The sequence below is a fragment of the Theropithecus gelada genome, chromosome 16 (assembly GCF_003255815.1).
Source record: "Theropithecus gelada isolate Dixy chromosome 16, Tgel_1.0, whole genome shotgun sequence".
Taxonomy (NCBI): domain Eukaryota; kingdom Metazoa; phylum Chordata; class Mammalia; order Primates; family Cercopithecidae; genus Theropithecus; species Theropithecus gelada.
Window position 1 is genome coordinate 46,848,413 of NC_037684.1, and position 19,426 is coordinate 46,867,838.

General features: G+C 51.5%; 1 protein-coding gene across 1 annotated transcript in view; it reads right to left on the reverse strand.

Moving 5' to 3' along the window:
* Positions 1-19,426, reverse strand: part of SDK2 (sidekick cell adhesion molecule 2) — a 311,805-nt gene that overhangs the window by 88,017 nt on the left and 204,362 nt on the right. Inside the window, exons 7-15 of the mRNA XM_025361915.1 lie at positions 19,228-19,418; positions 19,005-19,088; positions 16,437-16,631; positions 14,723-14,839; positions 12,562-12,729; positions 11,556-11,658; positions 4,926-5,102; positions 4,399-4,535; positions 3,304-3,451 (exon numbers count right to left, since the gene is read on the reverse strand). Coding sequence (XP_025217700.1) covers positions 3,304-3,451; positions 4,399-4,535; positions 4,926-5,102; positions 11,556-11,658; positions 12,562-12,729; positions 14,723-14,839; positions 16,437-16,631; positions 19,005-19,088; positions 19,228-19,418 — 1,320 coding nt within the window. The remainder of the gene's footprint in view (positions 1-3,303; positions 3,452-4,398; positions 4,536-4,925; positions 5,103-11,555; positions 11,659-12,561; positions 12,730-14,722; positions 14,840-16,436; positions 16,632-19,004; positions 19,089-19,227; positions 19,419-19,426) is intronic.

Below are 19,426 nucleotides of genomic sequence, written 5' to 3' on the forward strand. Positions count from 1 at the left end.
TGTGTGCATTTGGGCAAGTCACCTAACCTGAGACATATATATATGTTTGTCTTTTAAAAACTGTAAGGCCAGATGCTGTGGCTCATGCCTATAATCCCAGCACTTTGGGAGGCTGAGGCAAGAGGATCACTTGAGGGCCAGAGTTCAAGACCAGCCGGGGCAACATGGCAAGACACTGTCTCTACCAAAAAAAAAAAAAAAACCAAAAAAACAAAAAAACCAAATCCAGCGTGGTGACTTGCACCTGTAAGCCTAAATACCTGGGAGGTTGAGGTGGGAGGATGGCTTGAGCCCAGGAGGTTGAGGCTGCAGTGAGCTGTGTTTGTATTGCTGCACTCCAGCCTGGTAACAGAAAGAACTAATGTACATGTTTTTGGTGCTGTTGAGGGGTGTAAGTTTCAGTTTCCTATTTGTCAAAGAAGCTGCTGTTGGGGCTGATGAGGTCATGAGTGTCCAAGCATTCTAGAAGCAGAAGTGTTGGTCACATCCCAGTGACCAGCTGCTGGTATACTTTAACTAGGCCTCCTCTGCTAGTCAGCTGAGCCCCGGGCGGAAGCAGGGCAGGCATGGCGTATGGGGGTGAGAGCCAAGGGCACCCACTCTGCTTCCGGAGCCAAGCACGACAGCATGTCTTTCTCTGACATTGCTGGGGGACGCCGTGTTCTGCCTCAGTGTACTTTTCACATCACGGACACGTGTCCATTCCAAACAAAAGTCAATTGTTTTTGATCGATGTCTTTCCCTTTTTGTTTATGTTTTTGCTTTTTGATGGATAGCTTTCCTAAGCATGCCGCTCGCTCCCATGTTTTATTTGAGACAGTTTTGCTATTTCGCAGAGGTTGGAGTGCAGTGGCATGATCTCAGCTCACTGCAACCTCCGCCTCCCGGGTACAAGCGATTCTACTTCCTCAGCCTCGAGAATAGCTGGGATTATAGGTGCCTGCCACCAAGCCTGGCTAATTTTTTTTTTTTTTTTTTTTGAGTCGGAGTCTCACTCTGTCGCCCAGGCTGGATAGAGTGCAGAGGGGTGATCTCAGCTCACTGCAAGCTCCGCCTCCTGGGTTCACGCCATTCTCCTGCCTCAGCCTCTGGAGTAGCTGGGACTACAGGTGCCCATCACCACGCCTGGCTAATTTTTGTTTTTTGTATTTTTAGTAGAGACGGTGTTTCACTGTATTAACCAGGATGGTCTCAATCTCCTGACCTCGTGATCCGCCCGCTTTGGCCTCCCAAAGTGCTGGGATTACAGGCGTGAGCCACCGCGAGGCCTAGCTAATTTTTATATTTTTAGTAGAGACGGGGTTTCGCCATGTTGGCCAGGCTGGTTTCAAACTCCTGACCTTAGATGATCCACCTGCCTCAGCCTCCCAAAGTGCTGGGATTACAGGCATGAGCCACCGTGCCTGGTCTGCTCCCATGTTTTTGTAGAGGCTGGGGTAAGAGTGATTTGGCCTTTTTCTTTTTTGTTTTTGAGACAGGGTTTCACGCTCAGCCTCCTGGGTCCCAGCGATTCTCCTGCCTCAGCCTCCTGAGTAGCTGGGATTACAAGCACGTGCCGCCACGCCCAGCTAATTTTTGTATTTTGAGATGGAGTTTTACCATGTTGGCCAGGCTGGTCTCGAACTCCTGACCTCAAGTGATCCGCCCCCACTTGGCCTCCCAAAGTGCTAGGATTACAAGTGTGAGGATTTAGCCTTTTCCTTGGTGACTCAGGGCCGTTGGCATGAAGGCACATGAGGAAGGTGAGTCAGTGTGATGTGGTACAGCCGCAGGGAAGGAGAAACTGCAGGGTAGCTGCAGCTTTCAGCCTCTCTGTTGTTGGGATTTTGTATCTCCAGATGGGCTGGGGCTGTGTCTGTTCATTCCCCCCTCCAGTGGTCCAAATATGGCATGGCACACAGTAGCTGCTCAGTAAACAGTGAATATGTAAATCCTCCTGTAACCGCTCTCCACATGGGCTGCCACTTGCTACTGCTCCCTCCTGTGAGAGTGTCTTGACGCCAGTGGTGCTATCCTAGTACAAGCCAGAGAGACCGAAGCTTATTGCAACTGTGGCAAAACGACCAGGATTGATTTAAGCCCCAGGCGTCTTTTAAAGAGCCAAGTGCACAGCTTTGCACATGTGATTTGTATCATGGTTGTTCTGACCTCTCCCTTGACATCTTTCTTGCTAGAAGTGGCTGCTTGTTCTACGGAGCTGGAGAGGATAGAATTCTCCTTCTACACAGATGGGTATCACTGTGTGATTTTTTTTTTTGAGACGGAGTCTTGCTCTGTCGCCCAGGCTGGAGTGCAGTGGCAGGATCTCAACTCACTGCAAGCTCCGCCTCCCGGGTTTACACCATTCTCCTGCCTCAGCCTCCCGTGTAGCTGGGACTACAGGTGCCGCCACCATGCCCGGCTAGTTTTTTGTATTTTTTTAGTAGAGACAGGGTTTCACCATGTTAGCCAGGATGGTCTCGATCTCCTGACCTCGTGATCTGCCTGCCTCAGCCCCCTAAAGTGCTGGGATTACAGGCTTGAGCCACCGCACCCGGCCTGTGTGATGTTTTTATATGAAGTACCTGCTGTTTTTACTCAATTTCCTTCTGTTTTTTGGAGACAGAGTCTTGCTCTGTCACCCAGGCTGGATCTCGGCTCACTGCAAGCTCTGCCTCCCAGATTCAAGCAATTCTCATGCCTCAGCCTCCCAAGTAGCTGGGATTACAGGTGCCCACCACCACGCCCAGCTAATTTTCATATTTTCAGTAGAGACGTGGTTTTGCTGTGTTGGCCAGGCTGGTTTCGAACTCCTGACCTTAGGTGATCTGCCTGCCTCAGCCTCCCGACGTGCTGGGATTACAGGCGTGAGCCACCATGCCCAGCAATTTCCATCATTTTAAAAAAGCTTTGTGGGAACCCTAGCAGGGCCTGGCGTCGTGCAACATGTGGCTATGGAGATCTGTGTAGATACTGTATCTCTCTGGAATTTTGCATCCATTTAACAACGAGAGTAGGATAGTAGCCCATGCAGATGTGGAACGGAAGAAGGTGAGCCTTTGAGCTTGCACAGCTCCCAGTAACCGGGATGACTACATTTGGCTGGTGCTCACCATGTTCCCCAGCGCCGTACTCACATCACCCCATTTAACCCTTGCAACATCCTGGCGAGGTGCTCACCAGGATTGCACTCTCTTTCTACAGAGGAGGAAGACTAGAGAGGGCCAAGAGAAGCTGAGCCAGAATCTGCCACATGGGTTTCGGCTGCAGCCCCTCCCTGTTGGAGTCTTGGTGACGCCCCTCTAGAGCGCCCACTGCCCTCACCTCTCGGTGTCTTTGCTGAACTGTCCTTTCCCCACGTCGTTGACGGCACAAAGACGGAACTGGTAGGAGCGTGCAGGAACCAGGCCCTTGACTGTCACTGAGGTAGCTTTGGGGTCCACACTGGCCAGGAGTATAGTCCAGGGGGCATCTGCAGGGACAGTGAGTGGGGCAGAAGTGGGCATCTTGGGTAGGATGGGGCATGCTTCTTACTCCCCACTCCCAGCAGGGTCCAGCCTCATTGGGGCTGGCAAGAGACAGCCTCCCCAGCTTGGTCCAGGAGTGGCCCGCCATGCCATTTTTCTAGGTCCCATTAGCTCACACGACCCTGGGGGAGGAGAGGATGGGGGGTGCCGGAGCAAAGTAAGGGCTCATGGGAACTGAGATGCCTTCGTCTCCCCCACTATCCCCCACAAATTGATAAGCTCTAGGCAAGCTGTGTTTAAAATGCCATTCAGGCTGGGTATGGTGGCTCACATCTGTAATCCCAGCACTTTGGGAGGCTGAGGTGGGCAGATCACCTGAGGTCAGGAGTTTGAGACCAGCCTGACCAACATGATGAAACCCCATCTCTACTAAAAATACAAAATTAGCTGGGCATGACGATGTATGCCTGTAATCCCAACTACTCGGGAGGCTGAGACAAGAGAATCACCTGAACCTGGGAGGCGGAGGTTGCAGGGAGCTGAGATGGCACCATTGCACTCCAGCCTGGGTGACAAGTGTGAAACTCCGTCTCAAAAATAAATAAATAAATACAAATAAATAAAATGCAATTCAAATGATGCCTGCTAATTTGACTTGGGGAATACATAAATAAATAAATAAATAATAAATACTGGCCATTTTCTTTGCAGCTTCTGCTGTGTCAGGCCCTGAGTTAAGCACCTCTTGTGCATCATCTCTTTCAACTGTAACAGGGCCTGACAGGCAGATGCCTGTGTTTTCTTCAGAGATGGGGAAGCTGAGGCTGCCAGAGGGAGGACTCTGCTCAAAGGCCCGGAACTAGGAAGCAGGAGAGCTGGGACCCCAGCCCAGGGCTGACTCCTAAGTCCAAGCTTGGGCAGGGGGTGCTGGAGGTGACCCCAGGAACCTTACTGTTCTCCGACATCTCCAGGATGTAGCGGAGCAGGGGGCTGTTGCCGTCAAAGGGCTTGGTCCATGTCAGGTTGATGGCTCGTCTTTCCACGGTGCTGAGAGTGGCCACTGGGTGCTCGGGTGCGTGGGGCAGTTGCCTGGAGGAGAGAGACACGTGGTCAGGCATCCCTGTGTGGTCTGCAGGCAGGTGACAGGGACACTGTAGACACAGGTTGTGTGGGCCTTGCGCTTCCGTGATTGCTCATGCTCAGACATAAAATGTGGCCTTCGGGCCATCTACCTGGAGATTTTTCTCTCTGGAATCACAGCCCTCCGGCTAAAGCCATCCTCATATACCCCAGTTCTTGACGGGGGTCCTAACTGAGAGAAAGGTCTGGAAGGATGCTGGGGGCGTGTCCTGAGCAAAGCTGAACAGTTCATGTCATGTGTGGCCTGGGGATCTGACCAAAGGGACTTGGCTGGCTCTGAGCCTCCCAGTTGCCGTCGCCTGGACCTCCTCTGCCCGGGCCTGGGAGGGCTGCCCTTACCTGACTCGCAGGTGGGCACTGCGAGAGTCGTTGCCTCCCGCCGAGATCACCCGGCAGGTGTACGTGCCGATGTCTCCGGACCACGTCTGTGAGATGTGCAGGGAGCCGTTTCTGTCCAGGCGGATACGGGGATTGCTCTCCACGCCCAGGGTGGCCCCGTCCTTCTCCCAGATGTACCTAAAAGTAAGAAGAACCCGTAAGTACAGAGGGAGAGGAAGGTGCCTCGGGAGTGGGCTCAGCCTGAAGCTTGTCCTGAGAAAATATCTCCAAAGCTGGGCAGAGGACCATTGCAGGCAACAGCCGGGCAGGACACTGGGATGGGGAAGCAGGACTGTTGAAGGCCAGGCAGCCTGGAAGCCCATCGTTCCTGTGGGGAGGGTGCTGTGTCCGGGAGAGTGAACACAGTCAGTCATTATTGGTCTTTATACCTTCAGTTCAGGTCGGGTCAAAGCATTGTTGCTTCTGGCCAGAAGCGACTGCAAAACACCCAGTGAAAGGTATTCTGAAGAGGTTAAAAGATTACAGCTGAAAAAAGGAATTCAAGTTTCCGCATAGACTACATTTAGGAATTAGTTTTACGAGGGGAATCATGATATCAATGCATCAGTGTGACAAATTGACTTTAGTGTCCAAAAAATCACTTTAGCTTCGGTCAGTCAATACAAACGGGGCTTGAGAAATTACACACGCACCAGTGCCTGACAATAAAAAAAATCTTCTCCGGATTTGTTCTTGAGGAAATAGAACCATTTTCATTGTCATCCACGTGCAGGGAGTGCCAGCCCTGGGGGGCAGGATGCCACGCAGTGACCCCAGGGAAGGTTGGCCTTGGTTCTCAGTACAAGTGTGAGGAACCTGGTGGTGGCTGAGGTGCCTTGCAAATAGCCCCGGTCAACTGGGGTAGAGGGTGGGGGCCTGAGCTGCTGGCTCCCAGGACTATCTGGGTTTACGGAATGTCAGATAACTACGGAGAATGAATCTATAATATTTTTAACCTAAGTTTCAAAAGCTGAAACAAGCCGGGTGTGGTGGCTCACACAGGTAATCCCAGCACTTTGGGAGGCCAAGGTGGGTGGATCACCTGAGGTCAGGAGTTTGAGACCAGTCTGGCCAACATGGCAAAACCCTGTCTCTACTAAAAATACAGAAATTTGCCGGGCGTGGTGGCCACTGCTTGTAATCGCAGCTAATCTTGAGACTGAGGCACGAGAATCACCTGAACCCAGGAAGTGGAGGTTCCAGGGAGCTGAGATGGTGCCACTGAACTCCAGCCTGGGTGACACAGCAAAACTCCGTCTCAAAAAAACCAAAAAAAGCCCCCACAAAAAACGGAAGCAGAACCAACAGAAAAGTAAAAAGTACAGGTAAGAAAGAAAAAAAGAAAGGAAAAGAAAAAGAAAACTCAAAAGTTTTCCGATAATGGGGAACCATGATTAACATTTGAGTGCGTGCCTATCTTCCAGACCCTCCTTCCCTGCCCGGACAGGCAGTGCACGGCAGCGCCGCTACACTCAGGAGTCAGACTCTCAGGCCAAAGGCTGGCTTTGCTACTTTCCAGCTTTGTGATTTTGGGTGAGCTCATTTATTAATGCATTTATTTATTTTAGACAAAGTCTGGCTCTGTCGCCCAGGCTGGAGTGCCGTGGTGCAGTCTTGACTCACTGCAGCCTCCACCTCCCAGGTTCAAGTGACTTTCGTGCCTCAGCCTCCCAAGTTGCTAGGACTACAGGCAAGCACCACCATGCCCAGCGAATTTTTGTATTTTTAGTAGAGATGGGGTTTCACCATGTTGGCCAGGCTGGACTCTAACTCCTGACCTCAAGTGATCCACCTGCCTCAGCCTCCCAAAGTGCTGGGATTACAGGCGTGAGCCACTGCGCCTGGCCTTGGGTGAGTTTATTTAACCTTGCTGGGCCTCAGTTTCCTCACCTGTAATATGAGGAAACTAACACCACCCACCTCACTGCACTGCTGTGAGGATTGTGCGAGCTGATATAAAATAGAGTAGTGCCTGAACCATGGCAAGCGGTCAGTAAAAGTTAGCCATCGTTATACATTTTAAATGATACAGTATATTTACATGAATGGTATATAGCAATCTATTCAGCCATCCTGTTTTTATTTTTTATTTTCTTTTATTCTTTTTGAGACACAGTCTCACTCTGTCACACAGGCTGGAGTACAGTGGCATGATCTTGGCTCACTGCAACCTCCGCCTCCTGGGTTCAAGTGATTCTCCTGCCTCAGCCTCCTTGGTAGCTGTGATTAAAGGCCTGTGCCACCATGCTGGGCTGTTTTTTTTTTTTATTTTTATTTTTAGTAGAGACGGGGTTTCTCCATGTTGGCTGGGCTGACCTCCAACTCCTGACCTCAAGTGACCCACCCGCCTCAGCCTCCCAAAGTGCTGGGATTACAGGCTTGAGCCACAATGCTTGGCCAGTCATCCTGTTTTTAAAGCTGCTTTTTGACTCAATAAAAATATCATAAACTCTTTTTGATGTGACATTTCCACACCATGATTTTTTATTGGATGCACAATGTTTCAGTACAGCTGCTTTGTAATTTAGCCGATCCCATAATGTTGGACATCCAGTTTAGCTCCTTGTTTTCCAATATTATAGTTAAAGCTGTGGTCCTTATGGCAAAACGTTTACAACCGTTCCAAATCACTTCCTCAAGGACAAATTCTCAGCAGTGAAATTGTTAATTTTTAAGGCTTATACCTATTTACAAATCAACAACAGTAATCACCTTCAAATTCATCTCTTTATTTAGAAAGGACTTGCCAGCACTCATAGGATGGGCAGAATTTTACTTAAATGCAAATTCAGTTGCAGAGAGTAATTCCCATGTAGGAAATAGCCTATGGCAAGCAGACATTCTTTGCTTCAGAATGTGGTGCTTTAGGAAGCAGAGATCATTGCCTGTGAAGTATTTGTGCCAAAACAACTGAACGTGAATCTAATCAGCAGTTACTGCAATCAAATTAGAAATACAGGGGATAGAAAAACAGGTTCACAACACTGTGAGAAAGCAGCCAGGCAAATCCAGGATGTTGAATATTCCATAGCAGGATCAACAAACTGTGGCCTGCTGCCTGTTTGTGTAAATAAAGTTTTATTAGAACACAGACATGCCCATCTGTTTATGTAGTGCCTGTTTATATATGGCTGCTTTAGCACTATAAACAGAGTTGAGTAGTCATAACAAGACCATATGGCTCTCGTAAAGCCTAAATGTTTACTTTTTGGTCCTTTACAGCAAAGATTGCTGACCTCTGTCTTCTAGAACCTGGTTTCTCCAACAAATCAGTTATGTGGAAACAAAACAAAACAAAAAGACAAAAATAAAAAAGATGACTTTTCAACAAATGGTGCCGGAAAACCTTGACATCCACATACAAAAGAAAAAGAAAAAGAAAAAAGTCTAGACACAGATCTTACACCCTTCACAAAAATTAACTCAAATTGGATCCCAGATCTAAATGTGAAATGCAAAGCTATAAAACTCCTAGAAGATAATACAGGGGAACATCTAGATGACCTTGGGTTTGACAATGACTTTTAAAATACGACACCCAAGGCACCATCCATGAAGGAAAGAACAGATAAGCTGGATTTCATTAAATTAAACATTGCTGCTCTTCGATAGACACTTTCAAGAGAATAAAAAGAGAAGGCACACACTAGAAGAAAATATTTGTAAATGATATCTCTGTTTTTTTTTTTTTTTGAGACGGAGTCTCTCTCTGTCACCCAGGCTGGAGTGCAGTGGCACGATCTCCGCTCACTGCAAGTTCCGCCTCCCCAGTTCACGCCATTCTCCTGCCTCAGCCTCCCGAGTAGCTGGGGCTACAGTGCCCGCCACCACACCCAGCTAATTTTTTTTTTTTTGGTCTTTTTAGTAGAGACGGGGTTTCACCGTGTTAGCCAGAATGGTCTCGATCTCCTGACCTTGTGATCCGCCCACCTTGGTCTCCCAAAGTGTAGGGATTACAGGCGTGAGCCACCATACCCAGCCTGTAAACGATATCTCTGATAAAGCACTGCTATCCAAAATCTACAAAGAACTCTTAAAACTGGGCAATAAGAAAACAATCTGATTAAAAAATAGTCATTGACAGATGCCTCACCAAAGAAGGTACACAGAAGATTAATAAGCAAATGAAAAGATGTTGTACATCATATGTCATTAGGAAAACGCAAATTAAAACAACAATGAGATATCACAGCACAGCTATTAGAATGGTCAAAGTCCAGCTGGGTGTGGTGGCTCACGCCTGTAATCCTAGCACATTGGGAGGCTGAGCTAATTTTCTTTTGTATTTTTAGTAGAGACGGGGTTTCACCATGTTGGCCAGGATGGTCTCGATCTCCTGACCTCGTGATCCCCCCACCTTGGCCTCCCAAAGTGCTGGGATTACAGGTGTGAGCCACGGCACCTGGCCAGAAGTGTTTTTTTTCTAGAACTGTTTTGGAGGTTTTCATGCTGGAAACCTGTACCTGCCCAGGCCCTCACCCCTGCACCTGCTCAGGTTGTCACCCCTGCACCTGGTTCTGCTCTGAGGACGTGTTACTCAGGGTTCAGCGGCACCACTTTAGTCTGATGTGGTTGTTGAGATCCTTTCTATTAGGTTGGTGCAAAAGTAATTGCAGTTTTGACTATTCCTTTCAAAGGCAAAAACCACAGTTACGTTTGCACCCACCTAATAGTCTGCTTAGGGAACTCTGCTGTGTTTTGCAAATAGAACAGGGTTTTCAATCCTGGTGACACATTAGAATCACCTGGGGAGCTTTTTTAAACTTGCTGAGGTCTGGGTCCCATTCCATCCCAAAGACCCACCTCAAGACAGAGGGCAGAAGGGATGCCCCCGTTCCCCCAGTCCAAGGAAGACAGACTGGAGTTGGAACTGCTGGGGTGGCCTTGGGCATAGACGTTGCCAATTCTGCGGGGGACAAAGGGATGATTCTGCTCCCCACCCCCCATCTTGAAAAGATGGTCCTAGATGATTAATTCCTTTTAAGGCGAGGACCGCCCTTCAGTAACCTGGAACAGGGATTTCTGGCCTGTAGGTCACTGGAAGGGTCTACAGAGTGGGTCTGCAGGTTACTTGGCAAGAGGCCCCCAAATCCCATTATGCATCAGTAATTGTCTAGAGAATGAATACAATGTATGTCTTTCTCAAATATAAGTTGACACTTTTATAAATAAGTCATCTTTATAAAGATGACATTTTTATAAATAAAATCTGATTTAAAGTGTACTGAATTTCAGAATTTCCCTATTAATGAATGCTAAAAGTATAGCTACTACATAATGAATGGGCCCGAGATGCACAGCAGTATTCTATGTGGGTTCTCTCCCAGGACCTTTTTTACAGTTGGTATGTTAATTTTTTAAGAAAAATCTATTAAACCCAGAAATAAGCATATTCTGGAATCTCTGTCAACAATCTTCTAACTATTAATACATCTACATAAATTTTTGCATTTGTGCTAGTGTCACGTGATGACTGTCTTAAGTGGTCAACACTTAATGAGGTGTTTCTCAAACTGGGGCCGCCGATATGTTCTCTGAGAATCGGTGTTGGCCAAAGGCCCCGAGCCCCTTGTATCAACCTGGGCTCCCGGAGTCTCATTTGGTGTGGCTGTACAGACTGTCATAGGCCCAGAGACCACCAGATGGCGCCCCAGGACGCAGCTGCCTCTGGCATGAGGAGGAGGAGGCCATTTCTCCCAGTGCAGGAGCTCCGGCCCCTTCCAGCCTCGATGCCAGTTGCTTTGGCAGGGATATTGCTCATAAAATAGAGAAGCAACACGCAAGGAATATTTATTTCTAAGGAAGCAGTTGCATTTCCCTCAGCATTCTGGAGCTCAAGGAAGAGAAGGCAGGGACGATTTCCTCCTGGTTTGAGCTTCCAAAGCCTTGGGGGTGGGGGTAGGGTTTGGTTCGGGTGCTTGGGAGAGGTCCCAGCTTTTATACCTTTCTTGGCTGCTTCCTCCCAGCCCTTTTAGTGGCTTCCACAGCGGGACTGAGTTACCTGGAGGTCAAGTCCTTTGCCAAGGTCCTGGCTTGGCCGTGGCAGATGGTGGGGTGACCTCGGTTTGGACGCTCAGTTTCCCTCATGTGCTTCTCTTGCAGGATCCCCCCCAGGGGTCATCTTCTGCCCCACCCCTATAGCTGATCCCATATCCACCTGCCCAGACCCCTCTGCTCCCCATTCAGAGGCCAGAGGGCCAAAGACTTGGGGTAGGCTGGGGGACACTAGCGGTGGTGTCCAGGGCCAGAGACAGCAACTCCCTGACATCCATGCTCACCAACCCACAAGCCTCTTCCTTTCCCTTCCCTCACCCCTTCTCCCATTCCTCTTACTTCATCTTTCTGCACCCCTTCCTCTTTACCTCCCGCCTTGGAAACTGGCTTAACTCAATCCAGGGTAGCTCAGCTCCCGGGTGTTTATTTCATATCCCCTACCTCTCAGCCCTGCACTCAGCTCTGGAAATGCCACTGCCCAGGAGGAGGCATGGCTGTGCAGCTCTTACCTCCCTGGTGTGGACACTCGCCCAGCTACAAGCTATTGCCAGAGGCTCCCCCTCCCCTCTTGCCTGGAGTCAACAGCAGAGCCAGTACCTGACCGTCACTCGGGGGTCGTGGCTCACTCCGCACACCATGGAGGCCTGGGTGCCCTTGATGACACTCTGGTCCTGCGGGGGCTTGGTGATGCGGGTCCGAGCTGAAAGATACAGCAGAGACAGCATGGTGAGAAGGGGTGTGGGGGCCGTGTGGCTGGACTCCGGGTGGATGAAGGGAGACTAGGTGCCATACGAAAGTCCCCAGATGCTTAAAAAGAACAGTGAGCTCCCTGGTACTTTAATTCTCGGAAGCCACATCATAGTGGGGGCTCATTAAATTCTGCCCTCACAAACCATGTATGGGATGGAGAGATCAAACTCTAAGGACGATCAGGGCCCTATTTTCAGCATATCAGTGGTCCAGCCAGAGTAAAAATAGGGATTTCTGATTTCCAGTCTAGTGCTTCACACACTAGGACCCCGGGGCTCAGCCCAGACAAGTGGCCCACAGGCATCCTGGGTGTGGATCCGAAGTTGGAAGTGGCCTGAGAAGCTCTCTTACAGCAGGGGTCCGCTAACTACAGGCTGGAGGCCAAATCCGGCAGGTGGCCTTTTTGGCTAAATACACCCTTACTGGAACACAGCCACGCCCATTGGATGACGTATTGTCTGTGGCTGCTTTCTAGATAAAATGGAAGCTAGTTGAGTTGTTGTGACAGAGACCGTCTGGCCCACAAAGCTTACAATATTTATGATCTGGCCCTTTCTTGAAAAAATTTGCCAATTTCTGCCCTAAAATGTATGAAGACAACTCTCCTATAACCTCAGTGTTCTCTCAAGTCGGCCAAGCATAGCATCACTGGCAGAAGCTTTCTAGTCCCTGGCCTCTGAATCACTTTGTCACTGTCCCTCTGATGAGAAGGGCCCTGACTGGGACAGGCACTGGGGGTGGAGACACTGGTGGTGTGAGCCTGTGCCCCACAGCTGTCCTGAGTCCTCAGCACCTACAGAGATGCACACACACACACACCAATGTTTAAAGCCCTGTGGCTCTGCACACTCACCCCAAACGACTAGGTCTGCTGAGGCCTCGTCGACCCCCCGAGAGTTGGTGGCCAGGCAGGTGTAGGTCCCGGCATCGGAGATATGTGTGGGGCTGATGAGAAGGCTGCCCGACTCCAGGGGCGTAAAGCGAGGCAGCTGCACGGAGCCACTGGCCAAGATGCGCTCCCCTGGGGGCAAAACAGGGTGGGGGTCAGCCTATAGCCCCCAAGGGCACACCCTGCCCCTCTCCTGCTGTTCCAGAGCAGCATGGTCTCCTCGCAGGTCCCCGGCTCTGGAAATGCTGGAAGGAATGAGGACAGATGGCGGTGGGGCTGGGGTGGGGGCTGAGAGACCTGGAGAGCTTTCTGGCTTAGGGACAGACATGAGGGCACAGGGTCTCAGAGCAGGCAGCCTAGAGCCCAGGTCCCCTGATGCTTCTGTGCCTGCCACACCACATGCCCTTCACCAGAGAAGGGGGCACAGTTTCCTGATGACGGTGAGCAGCAGCCCAGCACAGCCCTCAGAGGCAGCTGGCACCTGGGTGGGGGGGCTGGGAGGGGGGACAGCTCTGACAAGGTGACGACGGGCGTCCTATGGCAGGATGCTTCTGGAGAGAGTCACCTTCAAGGGAGTGAAGGGAAGTGACGGGAGCTGCCTGGAGTGGGGGTGGGGTAGAGAGGGACACGGTGTCCCCCAGCAGCAGCTCTGGTCAGGACAGACCTCCTTCTGCAGGGGGACTGAGGGAGCCTGGGGTCCAGCCTGGGAGAGTCCTGGCCAGAGAAAGAGGGGCAGGAAGAGAGAGTGCAAGTACACCTGCAGGAGTGAGCCTGGGAATGCAGGTCTTTGCGACTATGTCTATTTTAAAGAAACGCTCCTCTCTGTATGGAGGGGAATCTCCATGCGTGCATCCGGGGGTCGCGTGTCCGTTTGTACCTGCGTGCAGGCACAGTGAACTGAGCGTGCTGGGTGGGTGTGCTTATTTCCATGTGTAAACACGTGCCTAGCTGTGCCCCTATTTTCCCCACAAATGTTTATTGAGTGCCTACCATGTGCCAGACTCTGTTCTAGGTCCTGGGAGATGGCAGTGGACAAAACCGACACCCCTGACTTTGCGGGGAGACGGGCCATGAGCGAGGTGAATAAGCCGATGATCGAGTGTGTGAGAAGGAGGGGAGTGAAGGAGGCAGGGCTGGAGGGGAGGGCTGGGGGCTGGGGCAGGGTGAGTCCTTGGAGGAGGCACCTCTGAGCTGGGGCTTGCTGGTGTGAAGGAGCAACTGTGTTTGTACGTGTGTGTGCACATGTGTATGTACATGTGTATGCATGTGTGTGTGCATGTGTGTGTGCATGGGGAGAGTTGTGAAGGTGAGTGTGCATGCACAGAGACGAAGAGGAAGTACACAGGGCAGATGGACTTAACGGAGGTGGCTTGGGCTTTGCTGGCCCCACTGTCTGGAGCCCTCTGAGCTGCCCGGGGTAGGAGACTGGCAGCAGCCACCACCAGAATAATATTCATCATCAAGCACCTGTTGTTTCCTGGGCTTCCCAGCCTCCCAGGCACAATGCGAGCCCCTCATGTGTACGCTATAGTCTAGTCTTCACATTACCCTGGGGTATATATATTACTGTCACCAGTTTACAGATGGGGAACCTGAGGCTCAGAGTGAGTAGCTCACCAAGCTGGCAGGTCTTGGAAGATGAAGAGCTGGACCTTGAGCCTGGCAAGGCTGGGATGTGAGGGATGCTTTTTTTTTTTTTTTTTTTTTTTTTTGAGATGGAGTCTTGCTCTCTCTCCCAAGCTGGAGTGCAATGGCACAATCTCGGCTCACTGCAACCTCTGCCTCCTGGGTTCAAGCGATTCTCCTATCTCAGCCCCGCTGAGTAGCTGGGATTACAGGCACCTGCCACCATGCCCGGCTAATTTTGGTATTTTTAGTAGAGATGAGGTTTCACCACTTTGGGCCAGGCTGGTCTTGAATTCCTGACCTCAGGGTGATCTGCCCACCTCGGCCTCCCAAGGTGCTGGGTTTACAGGCATGAGCCACCACACCCGGCCAAGAGATGCTCTCTTGGGCTGTACAGCATACGACCTTCACAAGTGTACATGGGGAACCCATCCTGGCAGGCTCCAGAGCCTAGTTCTGGCTGTCACACAGCCACACTCTGAAGGTCTGTCCCATCTACCTTTCTGCCAAGTGATAGCTGGTCGGGGCGCCCCCGAGGTCTCACATGCTAGCACCACTGACATGCCGTCGATCACCGTGCTGTCCAGGGGGCCTCTGGTGATGTTAGGGGCGATGCCTGCAAACAGAGAATTGGGGCCTTTTAGCCACACCCTGGGATTGGCCCCCCAAGTCAGAGGTCCAGGGGCCTCCAAGCCCACCGAGGGCCAGGCCCTCATCCTCTGCCTCCCATGATCAGGGGCCTCCACTAGGAAGGATGTGGGCATCTTGATGGGGCCCCAGTGTTTGGAGGAAGCCCAGAGGGGCCATGAGGACTCCCCTATGCCAACTGCCCTGTGGAAGGATCCAGGTGACACCAGTCCCTACCCTGCTTGGATTCTCAGGCCTGCATTTGGGGGAAACTGAAGACCCCAGAAGGCAGTTCACATCCTCCCTGACAAGGTTATTGGGGTTCACAAGCCAAAAGTGAAAGGAAGGCTCTGGCTTCTTAAAAGAAAAACAGCCACAGTCAAGAGCGGGGACTTGGCCACTTTCTAAGTGGCCCTGCCCCAGGAGCTCCATTTGGCCATGGCCACTGTTTAGGGTTGGAGCAGCCTCCTGGTTCTGTGCTCCCCTTGCTTCATCCCAGCACCCAAGGAAGGAGCTCGCCAGACACAGGAACAGAGCTAAGTTCACCTGTACTTGGAAGTCAGAAGCAAGTCAGCAGCCCCTTGGTAGCCACCTTTGGGGCACACCCAAAAGCTCTCTGCCCCACAGTTGCCCTGTCTGGGGCCTCTGTGGGTCTGGTGATGAACACTGTGGAGCTCAAAGAGACCCCTGAACATCCCTGTGTTTCCTGAGGAGCCCACCAGTACTTTGCACTTACACAGACCTTTGAGCTTATGGGCCACTCACAGTATTATCTTTTTTTTTTTTTTGAGACAGGGTCTCATTCTGTCACCCAGGCTGGAGTGCAGTGGTGCCATCTTGGCTCACTGCAACCTCTGCCTCCTGGACTTGAGTGGTCCTCCCACTTCAGCATCCCAAGTAGCTGAGAGCACAGGTGTGTGCCACCGTGCCTGGATAATTTTTTGTATTTTTGATAGACGAGGTTTCGCTGTGTTCCTCAGGCTGGTCTCAAACTCCTGGGCTCAAGTGATCCACCCCGCTTGACCTCCCAAAGTCCTGGGATTACAGGTGTGAGCCACTGTGCCCGGCCCACAGTATCACCTTTGACTGCTAAAGCAGCTCTGGGAAGTGGCCAGGGCAACTATGACAACCCCTGACAGAGACTCCAAGGGCAGAAAGGGATTTGCAAGCAGGAGAACTAAGAGAAAAGCACCAGTTCTCTTCTTTGGAAACATGAGCAGGTCCTCTGGAATGGGGTCACTTCAGCTCTGCCTGGGAACCCAGGGGCAGTTGAAATGCCAGAGCTGGTACCCATGGTTGGTTTCATAGCTCCTTTTCTCAAAAAGCCGTGAACCCAACCTGGGCCCCAGGACACTGGAGAGAACTTCTAGGGACTGGAGATTTCCTCCAGGGCTCTGGACTCGGGGCTGCAGAGGCAGCAGGGGTAACTGGCTGTGCCCCAGGCTGCTGAGCAGCAGGCAGCCTTTGGGGATCCTCTCTGCATCATGGAGCATGCTGTGCTCAAGAGCCCCCTGAGAAGACCTTGGAGGAAAGCCGCGTCCTGGGAAGAGGGGCTCACGGGCAGGACAAAGGAAGGCCCGACTTACTGGTGACAGCCAGGTAGGTAGAAGTTTGCACCTCGCCGGCTGCATTGCGGGCGAAGCACTGGAACATGCCGGTGTCATCGGGCACCAGGCCGCTGATCTGCAGGCCCCCGTCGCCGCGCTGCCGGAAGCGGGCCAGCTTCTCCACCTCCACCACGGCCGCATCCTTGTACCAGGTGATGGAGGGCGGCGGCACACCTGTGGGCAAGACGTGGACCCACTCTCAACCTGCCTCCTGCCTCCTCTCCGCCTAGGAGGGGTGCTTGGGCGGAGCCCAGGCCTGGAAATCTGCGAGGGGGTCCCTGGTGAATCTTGGTGTCTAGAACCTTCTCAGAGGTGCCACTTTGGGTCTAGGGAGAGGAGGAAGATGCTCTTAGAGTGACAATTCTCAAAGTCTTTGGGATAGAGTAAAGATCCTGGGATCAGTTTAGCATGGAAATGCTGGATTGGACAAACTAATTTATTTATTTTATTTTTTATTTCTTTTCTTTTTTTTTTGAGACGGAGTCTCGCTGTGTCACCCAGGCTGGAGTGCAGTGGCGCGATCTCGGCTCACTGCAAGCTCCGCCTCCCGGGTTTACGCCATTCTCCTGCCTCAGCCTCCGAGTAGCTGGGACTACAGGCGCCCGCCACCACGCCCGGCTAGTTTTTTGTATTTTTAGTAGAGACGGGGTTTCACCATGTTAGCCAGGATGGTCTCGATCTCCTGACCTCGTGATCCACCCGCCTCGGCCTCCCAAAGTGCTGGGATTACAGGCTTGAGCCACCGCGCCCGGCTTTATTTTTTATTTCTATCTGTGTAGAGATGGGGTCTTGCTAGGTTGCCTAGGTTGGTCTAGAACTCTTGGTTTCAAGCGTTCCTCCCACCTCAGCCTCCCAAAGTGCTGGAATGACAGGTGTGAGCTGCTGCACCTGGCCCAATTCTTATTTTTTGTTGCAATACTAAGCAGACACACGTGTGCTCTGGGAACCTCCAAGTGGGGATACTTTCCCAAATGCATGGCGCCCTGTGTTGAAGAGCACGTAGAGGGCCCAGTGTTCCCTGGGGGGCACCTGGAAGCCCCCCATACCGTCTTTGCACATGGAGGTGAAAGGAGGCTCCTCTCCCCACTCTCAGCCTGGCACGTTTTCAGAAGTTCCCCCAGACGGGCTGGGCGCGGTGGCTCACGCCTGTAATCCCAGCACTTTGGGAGGCTGAGGCGGGTGGATCACCTGAGCTCAGGAGTTCGAGACCAACCTGACCAACATGGTGAAACTCTGTCTCTATTAAAAATACAAAAATTAGCCTGGTGTGCTGGTGCATGCCTGTAATCCCAGCTACTCAGGAAGCTGCCCCCTTGTACCTGGGAGGCAGAGGTTGCAGTGAGCCAAGATCGTGCCACTCCATTCCAGCCTGGGTGACAGAGTGAGACTCCGTCTCAAAAAAGAAAACAAAAAGACTTCCCCCAGAAGAGTTGGCCACACCCCGTCCCAAGGAGCACCCCACGGCCCTGTCCCCACTAAGCTTACTTGCCTTCCTTTCCCGGCACCCTCCAATCCTGACAGCCTGTGATGCTGCATTTTATCCAATCCACCATGCGCTCTCTTTCCCACGTCACGTCTCCACGATCAGGATGTGTCTTATAATCGACAGCATGTCATAATTTAATTGGCTGCCTTTTTTCTTTCTTAGTGGTCCATAAAATAATGGGGCATCTTACAACCCATGGCATTTTAGATGAGATTAAATAAGGTATCTTTATTTGTTTATCGGCTTGCCCATCTCCCTCCCGAGAATGTTACGTTCCACAGGAGCAGGGATCTGGCTGTTTGGTTTATTCTGTATCTCCCCACTCCTGAGGACACTATCGGCACATGGTAAGCCTTCAAAATATATTTGCCGCCTGAATGGATGGATCTTTGCCTTCCCCTTGTGGAGTCTCAGAAGGGAAGTCATTACTCATCCCCTCCAGTGCAATCCTCGCTCCTGCAGAGCCACATTTTGCCCCTTTGCTCAGCGTGTCCCACTGTGCACGCTCTTCTCTCTTTATCATCCCGGATTTCACCCTGGCTGCGGGCTCTTTTGGTGGAACTGAATCAGAAGGAAGGATGATGAGGAAGGGGAAAGTAGAAATTCTCCAGGAACTCTTTCAAGGGGGGTTAAATAGGAATAGCAGAGGGAGCTGGCAGAGGAGATGGAGCAAAATGGCCCAGGAAACAGGCCAAGTTTATAAGACACATCTGAGGTGAGATGCGCCCGGGTGCTGCTAGTTCTGGCATTACGGTAATTTGTCATTGTCTACAGCTCTCAAATTATGGGCAATTTGGGTCTGTCACCTGTCCTGAAATTACGGTAAGTTGGGTTCATTTGTAACCCTCAAGTTATGGTACTGTAAAGGTTGATTTCCAGCCTGAGATTATGGTAATTTGGCCTGTTTGTTTCCTGGGGTGCCTGCTCAGACAGCCAGACAGACTCTCTGCTTAGTGACATGGTCTGGAGAAGAAGCTGGAATTTAGAAATGTCCATGACAAGGACGAGAGAGGCTGAAGATCTGGGGTCTTTGTCCCCCTCCATCAGTGCCACCTCATTACCTTTGGCCCGACAGGGGATGTCCACCACTTTCTCCATCTCTGCAGTGATGTGTCTTTCTGGCTCCTTGACAAACTGAGGTGGTTCTGTAGGAGGAAGGACCAGGGGAGGGGATCAGAGCCATGCCCCCTGTGATCCAGCCACTGTGGGGGTCACCCTTAGGGAGGCCCCCCCCACGCTGCCGCTACCCCTCAGGGGAGCCCTAGCAGCCCCGCCCTGTCTCACCCAGCACCGAGAGGTAGGCGCCCCGGACCACAGAGGGGACGCTGCTGCTGCGCAGGACAGCCTCGCACTCGTAGTAGCCAGCGTCGCTGCCAGTGGGGTTGGGGATGGTGAGCCGGCGGTTGTGGTCACTGATGCCGCCTGACAGCAACATCCCGTCCTTCTTCCAAATTATATGCAGCTTGATCAGGGGCCTGCAGAG